Source organism: Bos indicus, chromosome 7 (assembly GCF_029378745.1).
Source record: "Bos indicus isolate NIAB-ARS_2022 breed Sahiwal x Tharparkar chromosome 7, NIAB-ARS_B.indTharparkar_mat_pri_1.0, whole genome shotgun sequence".
NCBI classification, from domain to species: Eukaryota; Metazoa; Chordata; class Mammalia; order Artiodactyla; family Bovidae; genus Bos; species Bos indicus.
The window spans coordinates 20,171,816-20,195,490 of NC_091766.1; the positions used below are offsets into that span (position 1 = coordinate 20,171,816).

At 56.7% G+C, this 23,675-nt stretch overlaps 3 protein-coding genes across 15 annotated transcripts; all 3 read left to right on the top strand.

Moving 5' to 3' along the window:
• Nucleotides 1-233: 233 nt before the first annotated feature.
• LOC109560968 (deoxyhypusine hydroxylase) lies at nucleotides 234-13,431 on the top strand. Of its 8 annotated transcripts, XM_070793129.1 has the most exons (8): nucleotides 261-360; nucleotides 1,211-1,407; nucleotides 2,941-3,271; nucleotides 4,976-5,052; nucleotides 6,403-6,643; nucleotides 7,715-7,836; nucleotides 12,559-12,796; nucleotides 12,937-13,431. In XM_070793129.1, exons 3-8 carry the CDS (start codon nucleotides 2,998-3,000, stop codon nucleotides 13,173-13,175), a joined length of 1,191 nt encoding a protein of 396 aa, XP_070649230.1. In that variant the 5' UTR covers nucleotides 261-360; nucleotides 1,211-1,407; nucleotides 2,941-2,997; the 3' UTR covers nucleotides 13,176-13,431. The 8 variants fall into 8 exon arrangements, with proteins under 8 accessions (XP_070649228.1, XP_070649234.1, XP_070649230.1 ...); XM_070793127.1 differs by lacking the exon at nucleotides 1,211-1,407 and having other exon boundaries at nucleotides 234-360; XM_070793130.1 differs by lacking the exon at nucleotides 1,211-1,407 and having other exon boundaries at nucleotides 266-386.
• A 143-nt stretch (nucleotides 13,432-13,574) lies between these two features.
• Nucleotides 13,575-18,125, top strand: LOC109561774 (small integral membrane protein 24). Its single transcript, XM_019964500.2, has 4 exons — nucleotides 13,575-14,825; nucleotides 15,564-15,669; nucleotides 15,929-15,994; nucleotides 17,165-18,125. Exons 1-4 carry the CDS (start codon nucleotides 14,759-14,761, stop codon nucleotides 17,328-17,330), a joined length of 405 nt encoding a protein of 134 aa, XP_019820059.1. The 5' UTR covers nucleotides 13,575-14,758; the 3' UTR covers nucleotides 17,331-18,125.
• Nucleotides 18,126-18,656: 531 nt separating this feature from the next.
• Nucleotides 18,657-21,068, top strand: LOC109561773 (small integral membrane protein 24-like). 6 transcript variants are annotated; one of them, XR_011567571.1, is made up of 3 exons: nucleotides 18,657-19,108; nucleotides 19,266-19,377; nucleotides 20,366-21,068. XR_011567571.1 is itself a non-coding variant. In XM_070793136.1 (3 exons), the coding sequence occupies exons 1-3, from the start codon at nucleotides 18,940-18,942 to the stop codon at nucleotides 20,481-20,483; spliced, it is 402 nt and encodes a 133-aa protein (XP_070649237.1). In that variant the 5' UTR covers nucleotides 18,670-18,939; the 3' UTR covers nucleotides 20,484-21,068. The 6 variants fall into 6 exon arrangements, 5 of the variants coding, with proteins under 5 accessions (XP_070649237.1, XP_070649238.1, XP_070649239.1 ...); XM_070793136.1 differs by having other exon boundaries at nucleotides 18,670-19,108; nucleotides 20,363-21,068; XM_070793137.1 differs by having other exon boundaries at nucleotides 18,671-19,099; nucleotides 20,363-21,068.
• The last annotated feature ends 2,607 nt before the right edge of the window (nucleotides 21,069-23,675 follow it).

A 23,675-nucleotide genomic window follows, 5' to 3' on the forward strand; every position in this document is an offset into this window, starting at 1 on the left:
GGAGCAAGCTGTGTCGCTTGCCGGCCTCACCTCTCGGCTGAATCGGGACAAACCATTTCCATTCGTCGTATCGGGTGGGGAGGCCGGAGAGAAAATCTCTTACGTGGAAACGATGGAAGCTGCCCTTTTATTTCCCTGAGAAGTGCCCGTAGATTCCTCCTGATGTGTGAGTGAGCTATGGCACCGTTGCTAACTCGCGCTTGCGGGGCCACTCACGCTGCGGAGCCTTAGATTGGATCCTCCCTCAGTGCTGCGTTGGTGCCGTCTGGCCTGGTCACATGGGCGGCAAGATGGCGGCCCCCAGAGCGCTGTAGCAGTGTCGCGGTTGGTGAAGTGTTGGTGGCAGCGGCCGCGGAGCGGGTGGGTCCTGTAGATCCTCCGATCTGGTAGCTCACTGGGGTGTTCTGGGGGCGAGGGGGACGGGGAGGACGCCTCACTGGGGTCCCGGCGCTGGGATTCTTTCGCTGGGGAGTAGAAAGGCCTCCCTTCTGAGAGGTCCCGGCGAAGTATTTCGCTCCAGTTCTGCAGACCCTGTCTCCGGGGATGCGCGTAGTGAAGAATCAGCGCGCGGGGGAAGGTCCCATGTTGGGTGACCTCTTTCTCGGGGTTCTGGGAGAACCAAACTGTGAAGGATCAGGTACTGGGGGACACACGTAAACGTGTCTTGTTGTTCAGTCGCTCATTTGTGTCTGACACTTTGCTGCCCCATGGATTGCAGCATGTCAGACTTTCCTTCACCATCTCCCGGAGTTCGCTCAAGCTCATGTCCATTGAGTCAATGATGCCATGAGACATCAGTTCCTGGGAGTCTCTTCCATGGAGCTTTGGGGACCCGGTCGTCCCTGGGGGATCCTGGGAGCAGCCCCGAGGGATGCCGTGTTGGGGCGACTTGCCTCTTAGCGGCAGCGGGGGCGGGGGTTTAGTTTATCGAAGGTCTTTTTGTTGGGAATTCTTGGTTTAGAGGGGGCGGATTTCGGGAATTCCGAACTTCCCTTCTTCCATCCCTTACTCACTCTTCATTGAAGTCTGTCTTAGTTGTGGCGTAAGGGATCTAGCTCCCTGACCAGGGTTCAAAGCCAGGCCCTGCATTGGGTGCTCACAAAGTTAGCCACCGGGCCACCAGGGAAGTCCCTGATGATCCCTGTTTTGAGTGCCACCTCCTTTGATGGTCACCTGTGCTCACACAACTGCACCTCCCTTATTATACCAGGTTGGCCCTAATGACTCCGCTGGGAGCCATACCCTGCTCGTAAGCTTCACGAAGTGTCCTCACTGGTCTGGAGGATGAAGACCAGCCTCAGCTGCATCCTTTCATTTTAATCCTTCCTTTCAACCCCGAGTTTGTGGTTTAGACCTTGACTCTGGAGCCCAGCTGCCGGGATCTCTAACTCTTCACTAGGTTCCTAGGCAAGTGCTTCACCTCTCTGTGCTTGGCGGCCCCTCCTGTAAAACACTGACGACCGCGGTGCTTGTCTCAAAGGGTTATGGAAAGGATGGAGCGAGTTTAGGAATGTAGGGGCTTAGAATAGATGACTGTCAAAGTAGCACATCCTGTGTAAATGTCAGTTGCTATTATTGTTATGGTCATTGTTCTTTAAAAATTTTTTTTTGGATGTAGATAATTTTTAAAGTCTTTGTTGAATTTGTTAAAATATTGCTTCTGTTCTGTGTCTTGGCATTTTGGCCACAAGGCATGCGGGATCTCAACTTTCCAACTAGGGATGGAACCTGCACCCCGTGCGTTGGAAGGTGAATTTTTAACCACGGGACAGCCAGGGAAGTCCCTTACGTTTCTTTTTTTTTTTTTTAAGTTATTATTTATTTTTTGGCTGTGCTGGGTCTTCGTTGCTGCGTGCAGGCTCTCTCTAGTTGCGGTGTGTGGGCTTCTCATTGTGGCAGCTTCTCTTGTTGTGGAGCGCAGGCTCTAGGGCACTCGTGGGCTTCAGTGTGGCAGCACTCTGGCTCAACAGTTGTGGCTCACAGGCTTAGTTGCCCCACAGCATATGAAATCTTACCGGGCCATGGATCACATCAGTGTCCCTTGCATTGGCAGGCAGATTCTTAACCACTGGACCGCCAGGGAAGTCCATGGCCATTGTTCTTATTAATGAATTGTGTGCTGGGAGTACAGGGGTGACTAGCACTCAGTCCCTGCCTTCAGAGTTTTAGCAACTGAACAACAATAACATAGGATCTTAGCTCCCTGACCAGGGATGGAACCTGCGTACCCTGCACTGGAAGGCGGATTCTTAACCACTAGACCACCAGGGATGTCCTCAGCAGCTCTATAAACAGTTAGTAACACTATTTTTCAGTTTCTGTGGGTCAGGGGTCCGGGCCTGGTTTAGCTGCGTGGCTGTGCCTCTGATCACGCGTGAGGTTGCGTGCAGACCCTGGCTGGGCTCCGCCATCTGAGGGCTGGACTGGGGCTGGGGGAGCTGCTCTCAAGCCGCCGCTCTCACCTGGCTGTTGGTGGAAGGCTTCAGTTTCTCCACCATGTGGGCCCCTGGAGCCACAAGGAGGAAGCCACAGGGTCCCTTATGACGCTCCCAAGTCACAGTGCCATTTCTCCTGTATCCCGTTATTCACCCGGGTCAGCCCTATCCGCTGTGGGGTCGGGGGTAAGGTCCACACGGTCCACAAACACCAGGAGGTGAGAGTCCCTGAAGGCCATGTTGGGAACCAGTCTCCACAGCCCCTCTGGCTGCTGTGTGGCGAACAGACCAGCAGAAGTCATTGGTGAGGTAGATAGAGGCCACAGGCCCAGAGAGGAAAGTGCCTTAGGGAAGGCCACACAGCAGGTAGGCAGGGCCGGACCCAGGCACCCAGGCTGTTCAGCAGTTTGGAAACCACCCCGCTGAGGTCCTAACTCTGAGATGAACAAGTCAGCTAGCAGCAAACGGCACCTTGACCTGGCATCTCGGTTTCCCCTCCCATCAGGTTCTCAAGCTTGAGAGTCCCCTGGTTTAGCCCAAGGAGGAGGAAGGCGGCATCGCCATGGTGACGGAGCAGGAAGTGGAGGCAGTGGGGCAGACGCTGGTTGACCCCGGGCAGCCCCTGCAGGCCCGCTTCCGGGCACTGTTCACACTGCGTGGGCTCGGGGGTCCAGTGGCCATCTCCTGGATCAGCCGGGCCTTCGATGATGACTCAGCCCTGCTCAAGCATGAGCTGGCCTACTGCCTGGGCCAAATGCAGGACCGACGGGCCATCCCCGTGCTGCTGGACGTGCTGCGGGACACCCGCCAGGAGCCCATGGTGCGCCATGAGGCAGGTGAGCAGACGGGGTGCGGGCTGTACCTGGCAAGCGCTGGAAGGGGTGGGTGGTGAATGCCTTCGACCATCTCTGCCCCATGTCTCAGCTCTACTGCCGAAGCACGAGAGCCAGGTAAATCCCAGGTAATGGATGGGTGTTGCCTCGAGCCAGTCTGGCTTTATGGGCCCTGAGATGTGAATTTCACGAGTCATAAATTGTGATCCCTTTTTGTTTTTATTTTTTTGGTCGCTCCATATGGCGTGTAGTATCTTAGGTTGTTCACCAGGGATTGAACCCGCACCCCTTGCATTGGAAGCTCAGAGTCTTTACCATTGGACTACCGGAAGTCCCTGATCTCTTTGATTAAAAGAAAATACACAGACAATGCGGGAGACCTGGGTTTGATCCCTGGGTCGGGAAGATCCCCTGGGGAAGGAAATGACAACCCACTCCAGTATTCTTGCCTGGAGAGTCCCATGAACAGGGGAGCCTGGCGGGCTACAGTCCATCGGGTTGCCAAGAGTCGGACATGACTGAGTGACTAAAAAAAAAAAAAGTTAAAACTGGAAATACCATTCTTTGCTCATACAAAGACAGGCAGTGGTCATAGCCAGCCAACCCAAGGTTACTCAGTCACTTCACTTACTGGACAATTTTTTATGGCCACTCCAGATGGCCTGTGGGATCTTAGTTCCTCAACCAGGGATCAAACCTGTGCCCTCTGCAGTGAAAGCATGGAGTCCTAACCGCTGGACTGCCAGGGAATTCCCTGGACAAATGTTCATGGACCATCTACTGTAGGCCAGGTGCTATTCTCACAAGAGGCTCAGATAGCCAGTGAGGGGCTATGGTTCCATTTATGATTGTTCTTGGTCCTTTTGAATATTCCCTGAGATAATCTCCAGCTTTGCCAGGCTGCCTTGGACTCCTCTCAGGATCCCAACCATTGACTCCTCTGGGAGCTCTCCGTATAGAGAAACATTTGAGCCCAAATCTCAATTTCGTGTGTGTGATTTTCTGGAACACCCAGTCATGTTATGGTGCAAACGCTTACCTAAGTGTTACGGAAGAAAATAAAGCCTGGGAGAGGGTGCCAGAGGTGTTGCCTTTTTTTTTTTTTTGGCCTTTCCATGGGATGTGTGGGATCCTAGTTCCCTGACCAGGGATTGAACCTGCGCCCCGTGCGTTTGAAACTTGGAGTCTCAACCACTGAACCACCAGGGAAGTCCAGCATTGCTGTTTTTAATTGCTGGAAAGAGATCCAAGTGGAGTAAGGGAGTTGTCTGGGGAAAGGGGTTCTGGGCAGTGCAAAGGCCCCGAGGCAGGATGGTGCCTGTCTGCTGACCCTCCTTGCCCACATCGCAGCTTAGAAACCTCCCCCATGTTTTCGGGGCTCTCCATGATGGACTCGACTCAGCGGACTGTTCTTGGCTCTCGCCACCCATGTCCCCAAGTTGTAAGGGCATGCTAATCTGCATCTCCCCTCTGGGCCATGAGCTCTAGGGGTGTGGGCCAGTGTGGGGTCTGAGCCAGTTTCCAGCAAAGTCTGATATCTGGGGAAGGGACACTCATTGGTGCAGATTCCAGGGATGGACTGGTCCCTGCTTTAAAACTCATGGCTGGGTGGCCCACCCATACGACACAGGCAGGGGCGGTGAGGGGGAAGGCATCTGGGGCGTTTCCTAACCAGCCAATGTACGCTCTCTGCCATGTTCTTCTCAGGGGAGGCCCTGGGGGCCATTGGGGACCCAGAGGTGCTGGAGATCCTGAAGCAGTACTCTACTGACCCTGTTGTTGAGGTAACACAGCACCCCCCTGCCCATACCCACCCCCATCTCGGGTCCAGGAACTGGCCTCAGACCCTGTGTCTGGTTGCCAGGGTGACCACCCAGGGATGCCAAGAGAGGGCTGCAGTCAGGATGGATGCCGTCCACTGCCCCTTTGGGCAAAACTGAACTCGATTCACACGTGACACCCACCCTGCTCCACTGGCGCCAGCACAGCCCCCACTCGCCTCTCTCCTAGCCTCCCACAGGCAGTCCCTCCATCGTGTAGATCTCCCAACCCACCCACCTCTCTACCTCCACCCAGCCTCATCCAGTGTCTCCCTGCCGCTGTCCCTATTTTTTCTTTAAACAACAGCTTTATTGAGATGTGTCACATACCATAAAACCCACTCCCTGAAAATGTGCATTTGGGTGGTTTTTAGTACATCCGTGGGCTTCCCTTGTGGCTCAGCTGGTAAAGAATTCACCTGCAATGCGGGAGACTTGGGTGTGAACCCTGGGTTGGGGAGATCCCCTGGAGAAGGGAAAGGCTACCCACTCCAGTATTCTGGCCTGGAGAATTTCACTGGACTGTATAGTCCATGGCGTCTCAGAGAGTCAGACACGACTGAGCGACTTTGACTTCGTACATCCATAGAGTTATAGAACCATCACCACTGTCTGATTCCTAGAACAGTCCATCCCCCCAAAAGGAAGCCCTATCCCCATCAGCAGTCACTCCTCCATTCCTTGCCCCAGCCCCTGACCACCAGGAACCCACTCTCTGTGTCTGTGGATCTGCCTGCTCTGCTCGTTTCCCGTCAGTAGAATCACACCCCGCGTGTCCTTCTGTGTCTGCGTCTCACTGAGCACCGTGTTCTCAGGGTCCATCCGCGTGGTAGCCGGTGTCTGGGCTTCTCTCCTTTTCAGGGCTGAGTGATGCTGCTGTGTGTGGAGCAATCACATTTATTTATCCATCATCTATTAACTTATTCTGTGCCTCAAGACTCATGGTTTGTCATCACCTTTGGGACAGTAGTCTTAAGCAGTCTGGCCTGGCCTCCTCAGGCCTGGCCTCAGGTCGTGTCTGTTGCTGGCACCCCCTGATGGTCCTGCCTTGGGGCCTTTGCACTGGCTCATCCCACCTGATGCCTTTCTCACCGGTCACCTCCGAGTGACTCCTCCTGACCCACTGTTCCCCTGTCACTCCCTGATCACAGCAGTCCATGCCGGTTGTTTCCAGCCTGGAAGGATCAATTAGTCCAGAGTCTGTGGGCTGTGTCCCTGCTAAACCGGGAGCCCTGGGGGCTGGAGGGGGACCTGGCATGTCCACTCCCTTCCCTTCCGTCCCCAGCGGCCGCCTGTGTGCCCCTCTCCCTGCAGGTGGCTGAGACATGCCAGCTGGCTGTCCGGCGGCTGGAGTGGCTGCAGCAGCATGGTGGAGAGTCAGCGGTCCGGGGGCCCTACCTCTCTGTGGACCCAGCCCCGCCCGCTGAGGAGCGCGACCTGGGGCAGCTGCGGGAGGCGCTACTGGACGAGGCCCGGCCACTCTTCGACCGATACCGAGCCATGTTTGCCCTGCGCGATGCTGGAGGCAAGGAGGCTGCCCTGGCGCTGGCCGAAGGTGAGGAGGGGCCTCGGGGGTCAGGCTCGGGGCCCCTTGGCCCCTGTGGCCATAGTTGTCACACACAGCTGCATAGCATCCTGGGCAGTGCATCCTGGGGCAGGTACTCTTATTACCCCCACTTCTCCGTGGTGGGAGCCTAGGCCCAGAGAGGCAGAGGGACTTGTCCAGGGTCACACAGCAGTCTCAGCTGCAGTTTGGGTTTGACCCCAGGGTCCCCCGTGACCGTTACTGGTGGCATTTTCATCTCAGCTGTGCAGGGAGCCCTGTGCAAGTCTGAGGGGCTGTGGCTCCTCTAGCAGAAAAGGAGAGGAGGGGCCTCCAGGAATCCTGGGGTCCCTTGATCCCCTCCCCCACGCCTGAGGTGGCTGCTTCTGGTCCACAGAGTGCTCAGAGTCCCTCTGCCTTCCTGGAGCTTCCTGTCTAGCCAGGGAGATGCTGGGACATCACCACCACGTGGACCCCGCGGCGGGAGCGCAGAGGGGGCAGGTGTGGGTTTGTCCTGGGCGGTTAGCTGCACAGTCAGGCGGGCTGGCCTCAAATCCCAGCTCTGCCTCCAGAGGACATCGGATCACAGGCAGGTCACTCCCGGGTCCAAGGCTGGGCCCCTCTCAGGAGAAGTGTGGCCCCTCTGTGTGGCTGTGCTGGTGAAAAGCCTGGGACTCTGCCTGTCAGGGTCACTAAGACTCTATGGAGTGTGGGGATCATGCAGGAAACGACCCAGAAGCACAAATGTATAAGATGCCTGCAAATCGCACTGGCAGTGTGGGCACAACACGGAGTCGGGGTACGGGGGACAGGACGGGAAGGAGGCGGCCGTGCCCAGTCTGGCCTCCGGGGAGTGGGAAGGGAGGGCCGAGTTTCCAGAGCCCGATGGGCCCACCCTGCTTCCCCAGTCCCTCTGGTGGCTACGGTCCCACCTCTGAACTCCATGATTGGCGGTGGGGGTGTTGGGGAGTGCTCCCGGATTCGGGAACCTCCTTTCGTCCCCTCTCGGTCCCTCTGTCCCCCGGTGCCCCGCGCCAGGCCCCCTCCTTGCTCTGTGGTGACCCCAGCCTTCTTCCCCTGTAGGCCTGCGCTGCGGCAGTGCCCTCTTCCGCCATGAGATCGGCTATGTTCTGGGCCAGATGCAGCACGAGGCGGCAGTGCCCCAACTGGCGGCAGCCCTGGCGCAGCCCACTGAGAACCCCATGGTACGACACGAGTGTGCCGAGGCCCTGGGGGCCATCGCCCGGCCTGCCTGCCTGGCCGCCCTGCGGGCCCACGTGGCCGACCCTGAGCGTGTGGTGCGGGAGAGCTGCGAGGTGGCCCTGGACATGTACGAGTATGAGACGGGGTCGACCTTCCAATATGCAGACGGGCTGGAGCGGCTGCGCTCACCCCTCTCCTAGGGCCTCCGCGGGGCGGTCCCCCGTTTGGACTCGGCGCATAAACCATGCTGGAGTGAATCGGATCTTGCTTCCCTGTCTTCCAGCCCCTTTTGCATCTTGATCGCAGGCTCCCGGGGGCTACGCTTAAGTCACTTCTGCCACTGAGCACAAGGGGAGGGGGACCGAGGGGTTGCGGGAACAAAGCTGCGTCTGGGGGGTCGGGGGGTGGTGGCCCCGCTTCTCTAGGAATGAAAGGGCGTGGGGAAGGCACTGTGGGGAAACCCAGGCCCCCAGGGTTGGGGGTGTTGGAGCTGTGCTTTGTGGGGTGGGGTGGCCTGGAGCTAAGGGCTTAGGGAGGGCAAGCAGGTCCCAGGGACACAGCCTAGATGAACTATTAAATTATTTTTGCCAAGCGATGACTCTCAAGAGTGTGTTGTGGGGCGGCTGAGGTGAGGGATGGCAGCTCTAAAGGAAAGTGTGGGGGACAAAGGCATGTGGAGAGCTCAGCTCTGACGTCTGCCCTGCCCAAGACTGTGTGACCAACCACAAGCCAGTGCTCCTGTTTCCCCATCAATTTCCTGGGCAGGAATAAAATCTGCCCAGCCAGTTCCCTCCAAGCCAGACCTCATCCTCTCCCAGCCTTTATTGGGGACATAAGGGAAGGGGTTTTGTGGTATGGCTAAGAGCTCGGGCTATGCGTTCCCATTCCCACCTCCATCCCCTACTTCCTCCACCTGCAGTCTCCAGCAGCCCATTTACCGCTTTGTAAAATGGGTGTTAACAAGAGAACTCATTTCATGTGTGACACATTTTCACACCAAGAAATTCTCAATTTCTACATGGGCATCAGCTGGGTGTCTTACAACTCAGTTCAGTGCTGACACCATCTGCCCAGAGTAAGTGCAGACCCTCCAGGTTCAGGGGTCAGACCTGCAGAGTTGCCCCACTTCAGACGCTGGTCTCGAGCCTGGACCTCCCATACTTCTGATCGACTGGTTATAATTTGGGGCTCCCACCACCCCCTCAAGTCAGGAAAACAGTTTACTTAACTATTTATCATAAAGGAGGCATATGAACAGCCAGATGAACAGGCGCAAAGTCCAGGAGGGTCCCCAGCACAGGAGCATCTGTTGTCCTCGTGGAGTTTAGGGCGGATGCTCTCACCCGTCCGGAAGCTCTCTAAGCCCCTTCCGGTAGGGTTTTCAACATGGGCGTGGTCTGTTAAATCATTCGCCATTGGCAATTAGCTCAGTTCCCAGCCCCTCTCCCCGGGTATACTCAGTTGTGTCTCAGTCGTACCCGACTCTGCGACCCCGTGGACTGTAGCCTGCCAGGCTCCTCTGTCCATGGAATTCTCCAGGTAAGAATACTGGAGTGGGTTGCCATGCTCTCCTCCGTGGAATCTTGACCCAGGGATCGAACCCAGGTCTGTTGCATTGGAGGCAGATTCCTTACCATCTGAGCCACCCCGAAGCCCTCTCCCTGGGGTGGTGGAGCTGAAAGTTCCATCCCTCTATCCCAGAGTAGGTTCCCCATGCCACTGGGACGCCCCCCCAAGCCAAAGCTGCCCCACCTCGTCTGCATCAGCTGACACCCAGGTGTGGTGGAAAGAGGTTGCTTACGAACCTCAGAGGAGGCATCCTTCATCCCATCACTCGGGAAATTACAGGTTCTTGGGAGCTCTGAGTCAGGTGCCAGGACGAAGAACAAACAGATTTCCTGTTATCCTACAGCGTCACCCTCGGGTGCTAGCTGCGAGCCCTCTCCCCCATTTTTCCCCAGGACCCCAGCCCGTCTCGTCAACTTGGCCCTGTGGCATGTGGGATCTTAGTACCTTGACCAAGGATCAAACCCATGGCCCCCACACTGCAAGGCAAATTCCCAACCTCTGGACCACCAGGGAAGTCCCTGTAATTTAAGAGCAGAAAAACAGCCACCATCACACACAGTCCTGACCCCATGCCTTCCAGCTCTGGCCCCCATAAGCCCTAGGAAGTTGTCAGACCCTCGCCAGCCCGTTCTCTCCCAAACCGGCACCAACTAGGCCTGCCCCTCAAGTCCCCAGAACTGTCCTTGCCCACAGATGACCTGTGAGTGTGTGCTAAGTCCCTTCATCGTGTCCGAGTATGTGCGACCCTATGGACTGTAGCCTTCCAGGCTTTGTCCATGAGGATTCTCCAGGCAAGAATGGGTTGCCATGCCCTCCTCCAGGAGATCTTCCTGACCCAGGGATTGAACCCAGGTTTCCTGCAGCTCCTGCTCTGCAGGGGGATTCTTTACTGCTGAGCCACTGGGGAAGCCCACAGGTGGCCTCCCAGTGTCCAAATCTGGTTGTCACATCACAGTCTACACTCTCCCCTCTGCTCCTGGGAATTTCTCAGGGACCCCGCCTCCTGCCCGCCTTCATCTGCCGTTCCTATCCTTCATTGGCCCAGGGCTGGGTCCTCAAGCACCACTCACATCCCAGCCTGGCAGCTTCATCCACTACTGGGGCTTAAATCCCATCTATGCTTCAATGATACCCACCGTTCTGACTCCAGCCGTTGGGTGGGGGTGGGGGAACGTCCTCGGAGCTCTTGACTCAGGGTCCAGTCTGCTGCTGCTGCTAAGTCGCTTCAGTCGTGTCGGACTCCTAGCGACCCCATGGACTGCAGCCCACCAGGCTCCTCCGTCCATGGGATTTGCCAGGAAAGAGTACTGGAATGGGTTGCCATTGCCTTCTCCGCAGGGTCCAGTCTGGATATCTCCAATTAGCTGATGAGGCTTCCCAAACTTAGCAGTCCTTAGACTTACTACCTCCTATAGTGGCTCCTCCTAGAGGAAATGGAAACTCCTGTCATTCCAGGTGTTCAGCCTGCCAACACCAGGGCTTGATCAGTTTAAAATCTGCCCCAGCTCTGCCTACTCCGCCTCACTTTTCTGCCTGCACCTGGTCCAGCCTCATTATTGGCCATCTGAACCAGCGCAATCCCTCTGGCCCATCCATCCCCTGGCTCCCAATCTCACCTCCAGGATCTGTCCTCCCCACAACAACCACCGGAGGGCGCCTGTGAGCACCTGAGTGAGAGCCCACCCTCACCTCCACAGTCTGTCTTTCCCACAGCAGCCACCGGAGGGCGCCTGTAAGCACCCGAGTCCGGTCATGTCCAGCAAGTCCAAGTCGGTCCTGCTCCAGGGCTTTTGCATCCAATAAACTTCTTCCATCTGGGAAGGAGATCAGCCCTGGGATTTCTTTGGAAGCAATGATGCTAAAGCTGAAACTCCAATACTTTGGCCACCTCATGCGAAGAGTTGATTCATTGGAAAAGACTCTGTTGCTGTGAGGGATTGGGGGCAGGAGGAGAAGGGGACGACAGAGGATGAGATGGCTGGATGGCATCACTGACTCGATGGACGTGAGTCTGAGTGAACTCCGGGAGTTGGTGATGGACAGGGAGGCCTGGCGTGCTGCGATTCATGGGGTCACAAAAAGTCGGACACGACTGAGCGACCGAAATGAACTGAACTGAACTGAAACTTCTTCCCTCTGGTACTGCCATGGCTGGTCCTTTCCTCCTCTGGGTCTCTGGTCAAATATCAGCTGAACATGACCTTGGCTGCCCTATTGCAAACTTTAACTTCCCTCCTAGCAGCCCTATGCTGCCCTCAAACCACTGAGGGCAGGGTGGTCTTCCCGCCCACCCCACCCTCAAACCACTGTTCACTTTCTCTTTTTTTTTAATTTAATAACATTTATTTTGGCTGCACTGGGTCTTTGTTGCTACACACAGGAGCTTTCTCTAGTTGTGGGGAACAGTGGCTTCCAGCCGCAGAGCACGGGCTTTAGGGCGTATGGGCTTTGGTAGCTGTGGCACATGGGTTCATTAGTTGCAGCTTGCAGGCACTAGCATGGGCTTACTTGCCCTGTGGCATGTAGAATCTTCCTAGACCAGGGACTGAACCTGTGTCCCCTGCATTTGCTGGAGGATTCGGAACCACTGGACCACCAGGGCCGCCCCACTCTTCACTTTCTAACACAACACAATCATTACTCTACGGTTATGCTTTTCTCAGAGTCTGTCTCACCATGTGCGCGCATGCATGCATGCTAAGTCACTTCAGTCACGTCTGACTCTCTGCAACCCTGTGGACTATAGCCTGCCAGGCTCCTCTGTCCATGGGGTTCTCCAGGCAAGAATACTAGAGTGGGTTGCCATGCCCTCCTCCCGGGGGATCTTCCCGACCCAGGATTGAACCCACATCTTCTGGATCTCCTGCAGTGCAGGTGGATTCTTTACCACTGAGTCACTTGGGAAACCCCCTATCTCTCCATCTTGACCATCAGCTCCAGGAGGGCAGGGATTTTCCCAGAAGAGGGAGCAACCTGTGCTAAGGCCCTGTGGGGGGTGATGGATGTGCAGGGTAGCACCTGGCAGTGGCTGTTGCTGAGCGAGGGAGGGGGGCAGTGGGCGGAAGTGATTTGCAATGTGATCACCCAGGCAGATGGTGGCCACAGGGGAGCCCCAATCCTCTTACCCAAAGCTCCTTAATACTTCCGCCAGGCAGGTCACCTCCGGGCCTCTCCTGCTCCGGGTGGCTGTCATGCCGGGGCTGGCAGCTGAGGAGGGAATGGACGACTGGAGCCCAGCCCCGCCACTCTATGAGGAGTACCGCCCGCCACCACTGGACACCATCCGCCTGCCCAGGTACGTGCTGTACCTGCTGCTGGCTGCGTTCCTGGTGGTGGCCGTGGCCTACGCCATTGTGGGCCATCTCATCAAGGACCTTGCCCACGATCTGGCTGGTGAGCCACTATCTACCACACCTGGCGTGGGCTAGTGCAGGATCGTGGGGGGAGGGAGGTCCCAAGGGTCTCCTGTAGCCAGGGAAGAGGGCGGAAGGTGGCCATGTCTGGGGACGCTCCTCATCACCTTCCTGTCGCAGACTGGGCTTTTGGCCCGAAGCCGGACCAGGAGGACGCCCCCCGGGAGCTGCCCGAGAGCCCCGAGGGTGAAGACCTGGAAGAATTGGACCTGCAGCTGGCTCTGGCCTGGCGAGGCGAGGAGGACGCGGGTGGGGGTGGCGAGGGGGCCCCCGCAGAAGCCCCCAACCGGGCCCCCCGCCGCCCCTCCATTGCCTTCAAAGATCCACCAGTCCGGAGCTCCTTTTGGAAGCTGGGCTGAGCTGGGCCCTGCCCTGGGGCCCAGGAGGCCAGCTCCAACCCCATTGACGGTTGTATTAATATAAAGTGGACTCATGTCCATCAGAGCCTTTTCTCCACTGATCCGCACTGTCTTGACAGAAAATATGGTCTTTCTTGGCTCGCAGGCTCCAGTGGTTGGACACTGTTATTTGCATGCTCTGGCTTCCCCCATTCTGCCAGAGCCTAACCCAGCCCAGTTTCCACCAAGCCCTGGGCAACCTGTAAACCAAAAACACTAAGGAGATAAAAAAAAATAAAATCTCACAACAATAGCGGCCAACCCTTAGCTAGAGTTGTGGGATGCTAAGCAAGCCCTTTCTGTATTTTATTTCATTCAATCCTCTGAGGTGGGACTTGCTGCTGCTGCTGCTGCTGCTAAGTCGCTTCAGTTGTGTCTGACTCTGTGCGAGACTTATCCACCCATTTATCAGATGGGAAAATGGAGGCATGCAGCCCAGACGTGACTTGGTTGGAGCAGGGAGAATTTTTTGTGGGATGAGGCCAGCCCAGCCAGCAACCTGCCTGGGGAAGCAGAGGCGTGTCCCCTGGGCTCCTGCATCTCCAGGTCCTCTCAGCTAGATTATGGGGTGGTCTGTCTCTGGGGGTCCTGACTTCCTAACTAGCCTGAGGGCACCCCGAGGACAGGGGCCTCCTTTCCTCCTGAGCTCTGCATGGGGCAGGGTACACAGTACGGACTTCAAGTGTGCCTGATGGGCTGGGCTGACTGGCTTGCCTTGGGCTCCACTAAGTGGCCCTCTTGCACTGCGGCCATGCTCAGACCTCAGGAAGGGAGGAGGCAGTGATGCTGGAGGCCTGGAGAAGGGCCAGGCCTCCCCACCCCAGTCTTCCTGCCACGTGCCTGGGCCGTGGCTGTCCCATGGCGGCTAGGGGGTAGGGTCCCCCTTCTCCCAGACAGGGCCGTCTATCTAATCAACTTAGTGATCAGGGTAGACACACAGGAGAGCTTGGGGACTGAGTCATCGGCTGCTCCGGGCCCCGTTCTCCAGGGCTTGAAGGTGGACGGTGGCCCCTCCCTTCTTGCTCCTTGTCCTCTCCCTGGAGTTGGCTGTCCACAATGAAGCAGCATAAGCTGGTGATGAGAGAGACCCTGTTCACATCCCAGTGCTGGCTGTTTCTGCCCAGCCTGGCACTCCTGGCCTCCCTGTAAAATGCAGGTGGCAAAATCTGTGGTGTGTGCAGAGAAAGAAGTGTAATGAGGTGTAAAAGCACTGAGTCAGGAAGCAAGATCAGGGCCATCTCAGCTCAGCCCCTGTGGGGCGAGCCTGGGGGCCCCGCAGGCTGGCTGTCCAGGGGTGGGACACAGAGCAGAGGGGCTGGACTCCCGAGTTAATCGTTACAATCAGGTCCAGAGTCTGTCCTCCTGGAAGGCGGGGGAGAGGGTGTGGGATGCCAACCAGGTGGGGCAAAGGGAGGGGCCCTCACTCGGGGCCTGCCCCGCCCCCAGACCTGCCTGCCCCCTTATCAGGAGCTGGGCAGGGCCTCCCCTGACCCTGACGGGGGAACGGCACACTCCAGCGCCCCGGCTGCTGGCTCCTCTGCACGATGGGGACCTTAGGGATCCTGCTTCTGCTCATGGGTCTGCTCCTGTCGCCAGTTGAGGCCCAGAAGGGTAAGGCTCTGACCTCTGGTTTGGCGGATGGGAGGAGGGGTTGGGGGATGGGCTTGGACATGGGCTTGCCCCCTCCCCACTTGATGAGAAACCAAGGACCCTGAGAAGAGAGGGGACAGGCAGAAGAGAAGGGAGGCCCGCTCCCCAACTCCCCCACTCCCTTGGGGCTTCCCACCCCATCTCTGAGCACCCCCATCTCTGAGGCACTTCCCTGCTGTCCAGTGTTGAGGACTCTGCTCTCTCACTGCCCGAGGCCTGGGTTCAACCCCTGGTCGGGGGACTAAGAGCCCACAAGCTGCGGTGTTGCAAAAACAAGCAAATAAATTAAAAGGACTTCCCTGGCAGTCCAGTGGTTAGGACTCCACACCTCCACCGCCCTGGGCACGGGTTCCATCCTGGTTGGGGAACTAGATCGCACATGCTAATGTCTGAGCATCTCCTGCACTCTTCTTTCCCTGTCCTTTCGGGGCGCCCCCACCTTTCCCTGGTGCTTCCCTGGTGGCTCAGACGGTAAAGAATCCACCTGCAATGCAGGGAGACCTGGGATTGACCCCTGGGTCGGGAAGACCCCCTGGAGGAGGGCATGGCAACCCACTCCAGTATTCCTGCCTGGAGAATCCCACAGACAGAGAGGAGCCTGGTGGGCTACAGTCAATGAGTCGGACAAAACCGAGGGACTAACACTCCACTTTCCACCCTTCCCATTTCTGAGTCCCCACTCCCCCCACCTCCCCACAGAGCGCCAACTGAAGCCCTGGCTGGTGGGCCTGGCTGCGGTCGTGGGGTTCCTGTTCATTGTCTTCATCCTCATGTTGGCCAGCCGCCTCTGGTGCTCCAAAGCAAGGTGGGAGCCCCATTCCTCACCCCTTCCCCTCCCTACTCCCAAAGTGCTGGGCACCTCTTCCACTTCATGACCCTCTCTAGTCCCTTTCCTTGTCTCCCCATTTCCCTGCTCCCCTTGCACCCACAGCCCAGTACAATCATGCAGTTCCCCCCGCTGGCTCTTGCTTCCTGGAGTTCCTTCAATCTGGGGGAGACTGAGGCTGCCTCCACTTCCTGCCCTTTATCCATCCCCACCCCTCCGATTCCCATCTCTTCTGCAGAGCTGAGGATGAAGAGAGGCCCACATTGAGGATGAATCCCAACCCGTATGAGGAAGTGGATCTGAGGTACTGCTGTGTGAGCATGTGTGTGTGCATGGGTGTGCACTGATGACCTCTTTCCGTCCTTGAACACCTCAGCCACACTCTGGCCCCAGGGCCTTAGCACCTACTGTTCTGATTTGTACACCTTTGCCCATATCTTCTGGCTGGCTCTGTCTCTCCTCCAGTCCCTGCTCAGTTGGTTCCTCCCCACAGATGCCCAACCTGACCAACAGCCTTCCTGATGCTCTCTCTGACACAGCCCTGCATCTTTCTTTGCACGTATTGCCAAATGAAATTATCTAAGTCATTTACTGGTTTCTGAACAGAACTTAGCTTTGGTCCAGGCTGTGTCCTCAGGGCCCTGCCCAGGGCCTGGCATGCAGTAGGCACTTACTAAATACCTGTTGAACAAGATGGTGGTGTGGGATAGTGCAGGGACTGTGTGCGTGTGATTTGGTGTGGGTGACTCTCCTGGATTCAGCGTCTCCCATGATCCTGTTTCCAGATGTGACTCTGATGAGAGCTCAGGGATGCGGGCAGGGCTGGAGGCTCTTATGGAGCAAGCACCCCAACTTGGGCAAAGGTTTGGGGACAGGAGTTGGAGCTGGGAGCTGGGAGGAGACTATCCTGGCTGGAAGATTCTCAGCTGAGCCTAAAATGCCTGAGGGAGGGGTCTGGGATGGACTATGCTTTGTTTAGACCCAGCTCAGCCCCAGTAAAGTGTGGTTCCTGCTCTCAGGATGTGCTGGAGGCTCCAGGTCCAATAAGTGCTCCTAATTCATAGTTTGCTCCCTGCCAGGTTCATTCCTTCCCCATCCATCCATTTACACTCCCACCCACAAATCCTCCCATCCATTCTCCCATCTATCCATCCATCCATCCACCCATCCATTCTCCCATCCATCCACCTATCCATCTATCCATCCACCCATCCATCTATCCATTCATCCATTCTCCCATCCATCCATCCATTCTCCTATCCATCCATCCATTCTTCCAATGAACAACTGAACCTTAGTTTCTGCCTTTGTGAAATGGAAATCACAAGGGTGCCTTGTAAGGGCTGTTTTGAAGATTCAGCAAAGACTTTTTGTGAAGCATTGGCACAAGTAAAGGCCTGGCACAGGTGAGGGTCTGTTAAATGGGAATGACTCTGTTTTGTTACCATGGTTTGGGGTTTTTGTGTCCCTACAGAAAAGAAGACAAGAAAGGGAAGGAAGAGAAGGAGGAAAAGGCTGAGGAGAAAAAAGCTGGGAAGGGGGAAAAGGCCAAGAAGAAAGGAAAGAGAAACTTCGGGCTGGAGCTAGAGGAAAATGAGGAGCGCAGGGACTACAAGAAAGTCAGGAACACGGCCATGTAAAGATTCAGTCACCTCCTCCAAGAAACCCGCCAGAGATGCCCCTTCCACACCCTAGAAGCAATGAACTGAACCTGAAGCCACTGTGGTGACTCCATCTGTGGTTGAGAGTACGGGGCCCTGAATGAAGAGGCTTGGGACCCTACCCACCCCCCACCAAGGAGGGCTCTTCGTGTGTTATACAGTCTATATTGTTATGATTTGTTCTATCTGGTGATTCTTCTTGCACTCGGAGACCATTCCTGGTTCGCGAGAAACCCCCAACCCCTACAATCACACTGCTCTACCTGCTTTTCCCCACTGCCTGACATCTATGGGCCAAAACCTCCTTCCTCCCGTTCAGCTTCAGGACCAGTATAGGCCAGGGACTGGGGGAGAGCCTTTCAGAAGGGCTTCTGTTGTCCCCTGGGACTCAGTTTCCCCAGGAGGAGACAGCTTTGGGGGCTGGGAGCAAGGCCTGGGCAGCTGTGGAAGACCAAACTCCACTGTGCCCAGGTGCTGGGCAGATCAGACGCTCCCCTTGCAATCTTGATCCTGCCGTCCTGAACCCTGAACTTTGAGCCCCGAGGGCTGTCTCCTGGGAAAGCCTTGCTCCCTCCACCCCCAGGTTTTTGGCTCACGTGACTCCATTTCCAGAAACTGGGTCTTGATGGGTGGGGTGCCCCTGGGTGCACCATCTTGGGAGGGGACAAGCCTCCCCTGCTCTCTTCACTTTCTTCAGGCCCTGGACCTTGCCCTGGATGTTAACCATTTCCTAATGAGAACTTTGATAAAGGCTGGTGTTTATCATTTTATTTATTTATTGGCTGTGCTGGGTCTCCGTTGCTGCGCAGGTTTTTCTCTAGTTGTGGCCAGCGGGGGCTACTGTCTTGTTGTGCAGGCTTCTCGTTGTGTTGGCTTCTCTTGTTGCGGAGCAGGCTTCAGTAGTTGCATTAGGGCTCTCTTGTGAAGCCTGTAGCTGGGGTGGTAGCCCAGAAGGCGGGGAGCTTCTGAGACTATCCCAGGATCGGCCACCAGGGGGCAGAAAAGCCGTAAATAAAAATATATAATCTCCCTAAAAGATGCTTCCACTGAACGCCTAGCATCCTTATGGTCTCAGTCTCTGTCGGTTTGCAATTCGTCCCATTTTCCAGCTGAAAATACTGAGACTTAGAAAGAAGGACGCCACCAGCCCAGGTCTCCCTGGCTGTTGTTGGCAGCGCTGGGATGGAAGCCTAGGCTGCCCAAGGGACGGGCACATGCAGGGGCTGGCTCAGGTCAGATTTGGAGGTTCATGTCCTAGGACGGGAGAGGGTTGGGGTAGGGGGTGTTCCTAGCTGGGAGAACTGTGTTCCTCTGGGATGCTATGTGGTCCCAGGGAAGTGGCCTAACTTCTCTGAGCCTCGAGTTGGCTCCTCTTTTGCAATGTGAGGACCAGAGTTCTGACCACCAGAGTGTGAGACTTGATGGAGGTGCTGGGACTTCAGAGCCAGTGCAATGCCTGGTGGTCAGGAAATGAGTTCCCCACCCTTCTCGAGCCGCCCCTGCTGTGGCTCTGACCGTGGAGAGTGAGAGTCAGGATGGGCCTCAGGGAGACAGGGACAAGGAAGCTCAGGACCCTGAGCCCCTCCCCATGGTGCCCGGAACTCAGGGAGGGGACCCCACCTCCTACTTCCTGGGGCACCGGCCACACCCTGCCCTGGGGTGCGCTGGGCAGGCCACTTCCTTCTCCCGCCGGGGCTGCAACCCCAGAATCTGCTGGATAGGGGCGAGGACAAGAGGGCGCAGGATGGGTAAATTCTGTACGACCCCCGGTCAACTCTCTCTTCTCGCAGCTCTGGTCCCAAGGCTGGTGCAGGCCCAACCCCGTAAGGCCTTGGGAGGGAGTGGGGGTGGAGTAGGGAAAATAGTCCTAACCTGGCGGCCCCGACGCTGACCCAACCCTGCTCCCGCCCGCAGTGGCCCAGCGGAAGTCGTGGCTGGTGGGGCTGGGGGCTGCGCTGGCCTTCCTCTTCCTCATCTTTGTCCTCACCTTGGTCTATGCCGTCTGGTGCCGGGAGTCCCAGGACAGGTGGGTTCTCATCCTTCTGAGCCCCTCCCCTTCGCTTACTCTTTAGCATCTCAGCTCCGCCCCTCTCTGAGTCCCACCCCTCTAAGCTCCTCCTTGTGCCAAGCCTCTCCCTTACTAGCCCCTCTTCTCTATGAGTCCCGCCCTTCTGAGCCCCGCCCCTCGCCGGTCCCTCCCCTATAAGCTCCTCCCCTACCGAGCCCCTCCCCTCTCTGAGTCCTGCCCCTCTAAGCCCCTCCTCGCGCCAAGCCCCTCCCCTCTAAGCCCCTCCCCTCTAGGAGCCCCTTCCCTTTCCGAGCATCCTCCAAGACTGGGCAGGACCAGCGGGGTAATACTCTGATTCTGAGAGGTCCCCAGGGGGGCCTCACAGGACCTCACTGGCTTTGCTCCTGACTACCTACCCGCAAAACAAGGGTGGCTTCCTCACAGAGATCCCCCATCCCTAGGATGTGTTTCAATAGGGGGGTCTATAAAGTATCACCCCAATGCCAACACCACCCATTTCTCCATCCACCTGTCCATCATCCATCCATCATCCCCCCGACCTGTCTCCCACCTTCTCTCTCTCCTTCCCTCCTTCCATCATCCATCCCTCTTATCTGTTCATCCATCCATCCACCCACCTTCCCACCATTCATGCATGCGTCTATTCGTTCATCTATCCACACACTCATTAATCCATCCACCCATCCGTCGGTCAAGCCCTTCATCTCTCTGCCCGTCCACTCACCCACAGTTCTGAAACCCAGGAAGCCAAAGAGGCCAGAAATTAAGAGCTCAGTTTTGGCTCATACAGTTCGAGCTCCTGAACTTCCTTCGTGTTCTAAGGGGGTCAGTGTCCTAAGCTGCCTGAGTCTCGTCCCCTTCTGTGTCATGGGAACAGTGAGGGTGCCTGCAGGACTCAGAGCTTCTGGGAGAATTGTCAGAGGCCTGGAGCACTGTCTGTCCTTATTAACTCGGATTATCTGGGCTCTTCTGGTCTCCACAGCAGTGAAGAGAAGGAAGAGGAGACTGTGAGAAAGGAGAAGGGAGAGGACGACTGGGGGCTGGAACTGGAGGAGACAGAGGGGCCTCTGAACCATGAAGCAATGGCAAGTTCCTCCACATGAAGTCTTCCCACTCATCTCCTCCAGGCAGTCCTCCAGGGATGCCCCAATGCCTTCTCCACACCCTATCAGCAAAGGACCTGGTCCTGGGGCCAGTAAGATGACTCTCTGGGACTCAGAGGTCTCAGAACCCGCCCCAAATCCCTCTCAGAGGGCTCTCTGTGTGTTACCTGGTAGTCCCGTACCCCTTCTCAAGCTTGGTCTCCACCTGATGATTCTTCTTGAGCTTGGAGGGCGCCCTTGGAGAAGGAGCCGCCCACATCCCTCCAAGAACCCCCCCGCCCCACTGTCTCCTGTCTCTTTACCCAGTCCACCACAGGCATCTTTTTACGCAGCGCCTGATTTCTTTTCCCACCTCCAATTTCTGTCAGGTTTGGATTTCATCAGAGAAGGCAGGTCCTCCTGTTGCCCAGGTGTAAGCTCTTCCAAGAGCTTTCTTTGAGTCCCAGTCCCTCTCCTTGCTGCTGTTCGCTGTCCCTGAACATGAACTTTGAGCTGGCTCAGCGTGCAGGGCCGTTTCCTGGGAGATGAAGGCTTCTCCTACCCTGTGCTGAGTCTCAGCATTCTGTCCTGCACGCTAGCACTCCCAGGGGGTGGGTTGGGGGTGCAGGGGTGGGAGTAGGGGGGCGACACAGGATCATTATCCCCTCTTCCTGTCCTGCACTCCTGGTGGGGAGGCCCCATAGAGAAGGAGCTGGAGTCCTCACTTCTTTGCTGTGTATCCCGGAGCAAGTAACTTAACCGCTCTGTGCCCAAGAGTCTAGTTCTGTAAAAGGAAAGAATAAATCCTTCTTAAGTTGTCACGAGGAACTGAATGAAATACTGCCTACAAAACTCCGGAGCGCAGGACCCAGCACCCTAAAGGCATCTAACAAGCATCAGCTTTCTGTATGCTGAAATGGTGAGGATGGGGGTAGGGGCAAAGGAGCCTGCCGCCTCAGACTTGGGGGATCCGGAAGGTCAGAGGGTGTGTTTTCAGACGACAGTTCTGGGAGCGTAGTTCTCAGTCCTCCGGTTTCCTCCAGGCGAGGCCCGGGGCTTCCGCGTGGGTGGCCGTGCGGAGGGTGGGGCGGGAAGGGAGAAGGGAGGTGCTGTCTGGGCTCCTCCCTTTCCGCAGGGGCGGGACTTCCCTACTAGGAGGCTTCTGGGGGCATTTCGGGGGCGTTTTTAGGTTGTCGCAAGCCTTCCCCTTTTATGGCATTCAGTGGGGAGTCAGTGCTGGGACAGCCCTTTCAAGGCCCCCAAATTGTTTTACCCCAGGGGCCAATGGATGAAAAAGACTCGGCTTTCCTTGAAATTAAAGGCTAGATTGAGTTCCCCCACCCCGGCTGAGCCTCGACCCTGGGATGAACCTCCAGCCTCCGGCTGAACCCTCCATTCCAGCTGAACCCCCACCAAGTTGAGCCTCACCCGAGATAAGAGCCCCATCCCGCAAAAGAAGCTCCTTCTAGATCCCCTCTTCCCTTCTTCCCGCCCCTTCCTCCCAAGCGGGACTGTGGGGTTGGGGGTCAGCTGACTCCTCCACGCGGGACCTGGTTTCTGGAGCCAGGTCCTAGGTCTGACCACAAGGGGGCGCCAGAACCTCTTCGCTGAGAGCAGAAGCGACCATCCCTTCTGGGAATGTAGCAGGGGCATGGGAAGGGTGCGCGTCCACCCGGGGGTCCTGGGATCCCTCATCCCTGCCTCCCGTATGTTTCTTCTGCCCCTGTTACCGGGCGGCGGGGTGGGTTGCGTTCCTGGGTGTCCGCGTCGGCGCACCCTACCGTCTCGGCTCACCCTACCGTCTCGGCGCACCCTACCGTCTCGGCTCACCTTGCCGTCTTTTTGTGCCTCAGTTTCCCCATCAGTGAACAGAGACAGAAACGTCCCTCCCCGGTGTGCGGGGTGGCGTGTGGTAAGATGCAAGGAGCCTGGGCAGCTGGGGAGCTTTGATTACATGTCTTGGGGTCTCTGGGGGACTGCTAGGGGGTAGGATGGAAGACCTCCCCCCCAAGAAGGGGTAGTGACTGCCCCTCACAGGCATAGCGAGGTTCCCTGATGGCTCAGATGGTAAAGAAGCCACCCGCAATGCGGGAGACCAGGTTCAGTCCCTGGTCGGGAAGATCCCCTGGAGAAGGGAATGGCTTACCCACTCCATTATTCTTGCCTGGAGAACCCCACGGACAGGGGAACCTGGTACGCTACAGTCCATGGGGTCGCAGAGTCCGACACAACTGAGCGACTGATAGGCATGGTACTTCCTTACCGCCACGCCCCTGTGGCTCTGGGGAGAGCTGAACATGAACGGTTCTGAGTGGTCAGCGGTGGGGTTGGAGAGACAGGGATGCTGGGGTGCTGGGAGGGCAAGCATGGCAGGCCTAGGCAGGTGGGTAGGGCCTCCTGGAGGTGAGGGTAGAGGAACCATGCCAAGCCCCGTCCCCTTCTTTGCCCACAGCCCTCCAGGGCTCCCACCTCCTTGGGGTTACAAGTCCCAAGTCCTCCTGTGACCCACAAACCCCTGAATGATCTGCCTTGTCTCCTCCTTGCCCTCCCCTCCCTTTCGCCCCCTCCCTCTCTCCGCTCAAGCCACACAGGCCGCCTCACTGTTCCCCCAACACACCAAGCACAGTCCTGCCCCAGGGCCTTTGCATGGTGTGTGCCCTCTGCCTGGAAAACTCTTCTGTCAGATTTTCAGGGGGCTGTTTCTTCTCTCCATTCAAACTTCTGTTGAAAGGTTACTTCCTCACATGTGGCCAACTCTCCTATCCCGTACTCTGCTCTATTTGTCTCCCTGGCATTTATCTCCTCTGACATACATTTATTTTTATTGTTTATTTTCTGTTTTCCCAACTTTGAACTGTGCCACGAAGGCAGATCATTTAGGGCATTTTGTTCTCCATTGTGTCCCAAGGGCTAGGTACCCAGAAGATACTCAGGGAATCTTTGCTGAATAAATGGGGTTTTGCTAGGTGGGGGAAAAACAAGGAAGGAAGGCAGTCTGTACATTTATGGAACACTGACTATGTGCCAGGCTTTGTCCCTGGAGCCAGGCAGGAGGTGGAATTACCTGAGCTGGCACAGAGCAGGTGCTCCATAGATGCCCATGGAACTTGTTGATCAAAGGTGCTGACGAATTCCAAGACTGGTTTTCTGAGGCTACCTCCCCTTCCAGCCTCTTCCCTGCACTTTGACAAGAACCTGGAACAGCCTGAACGC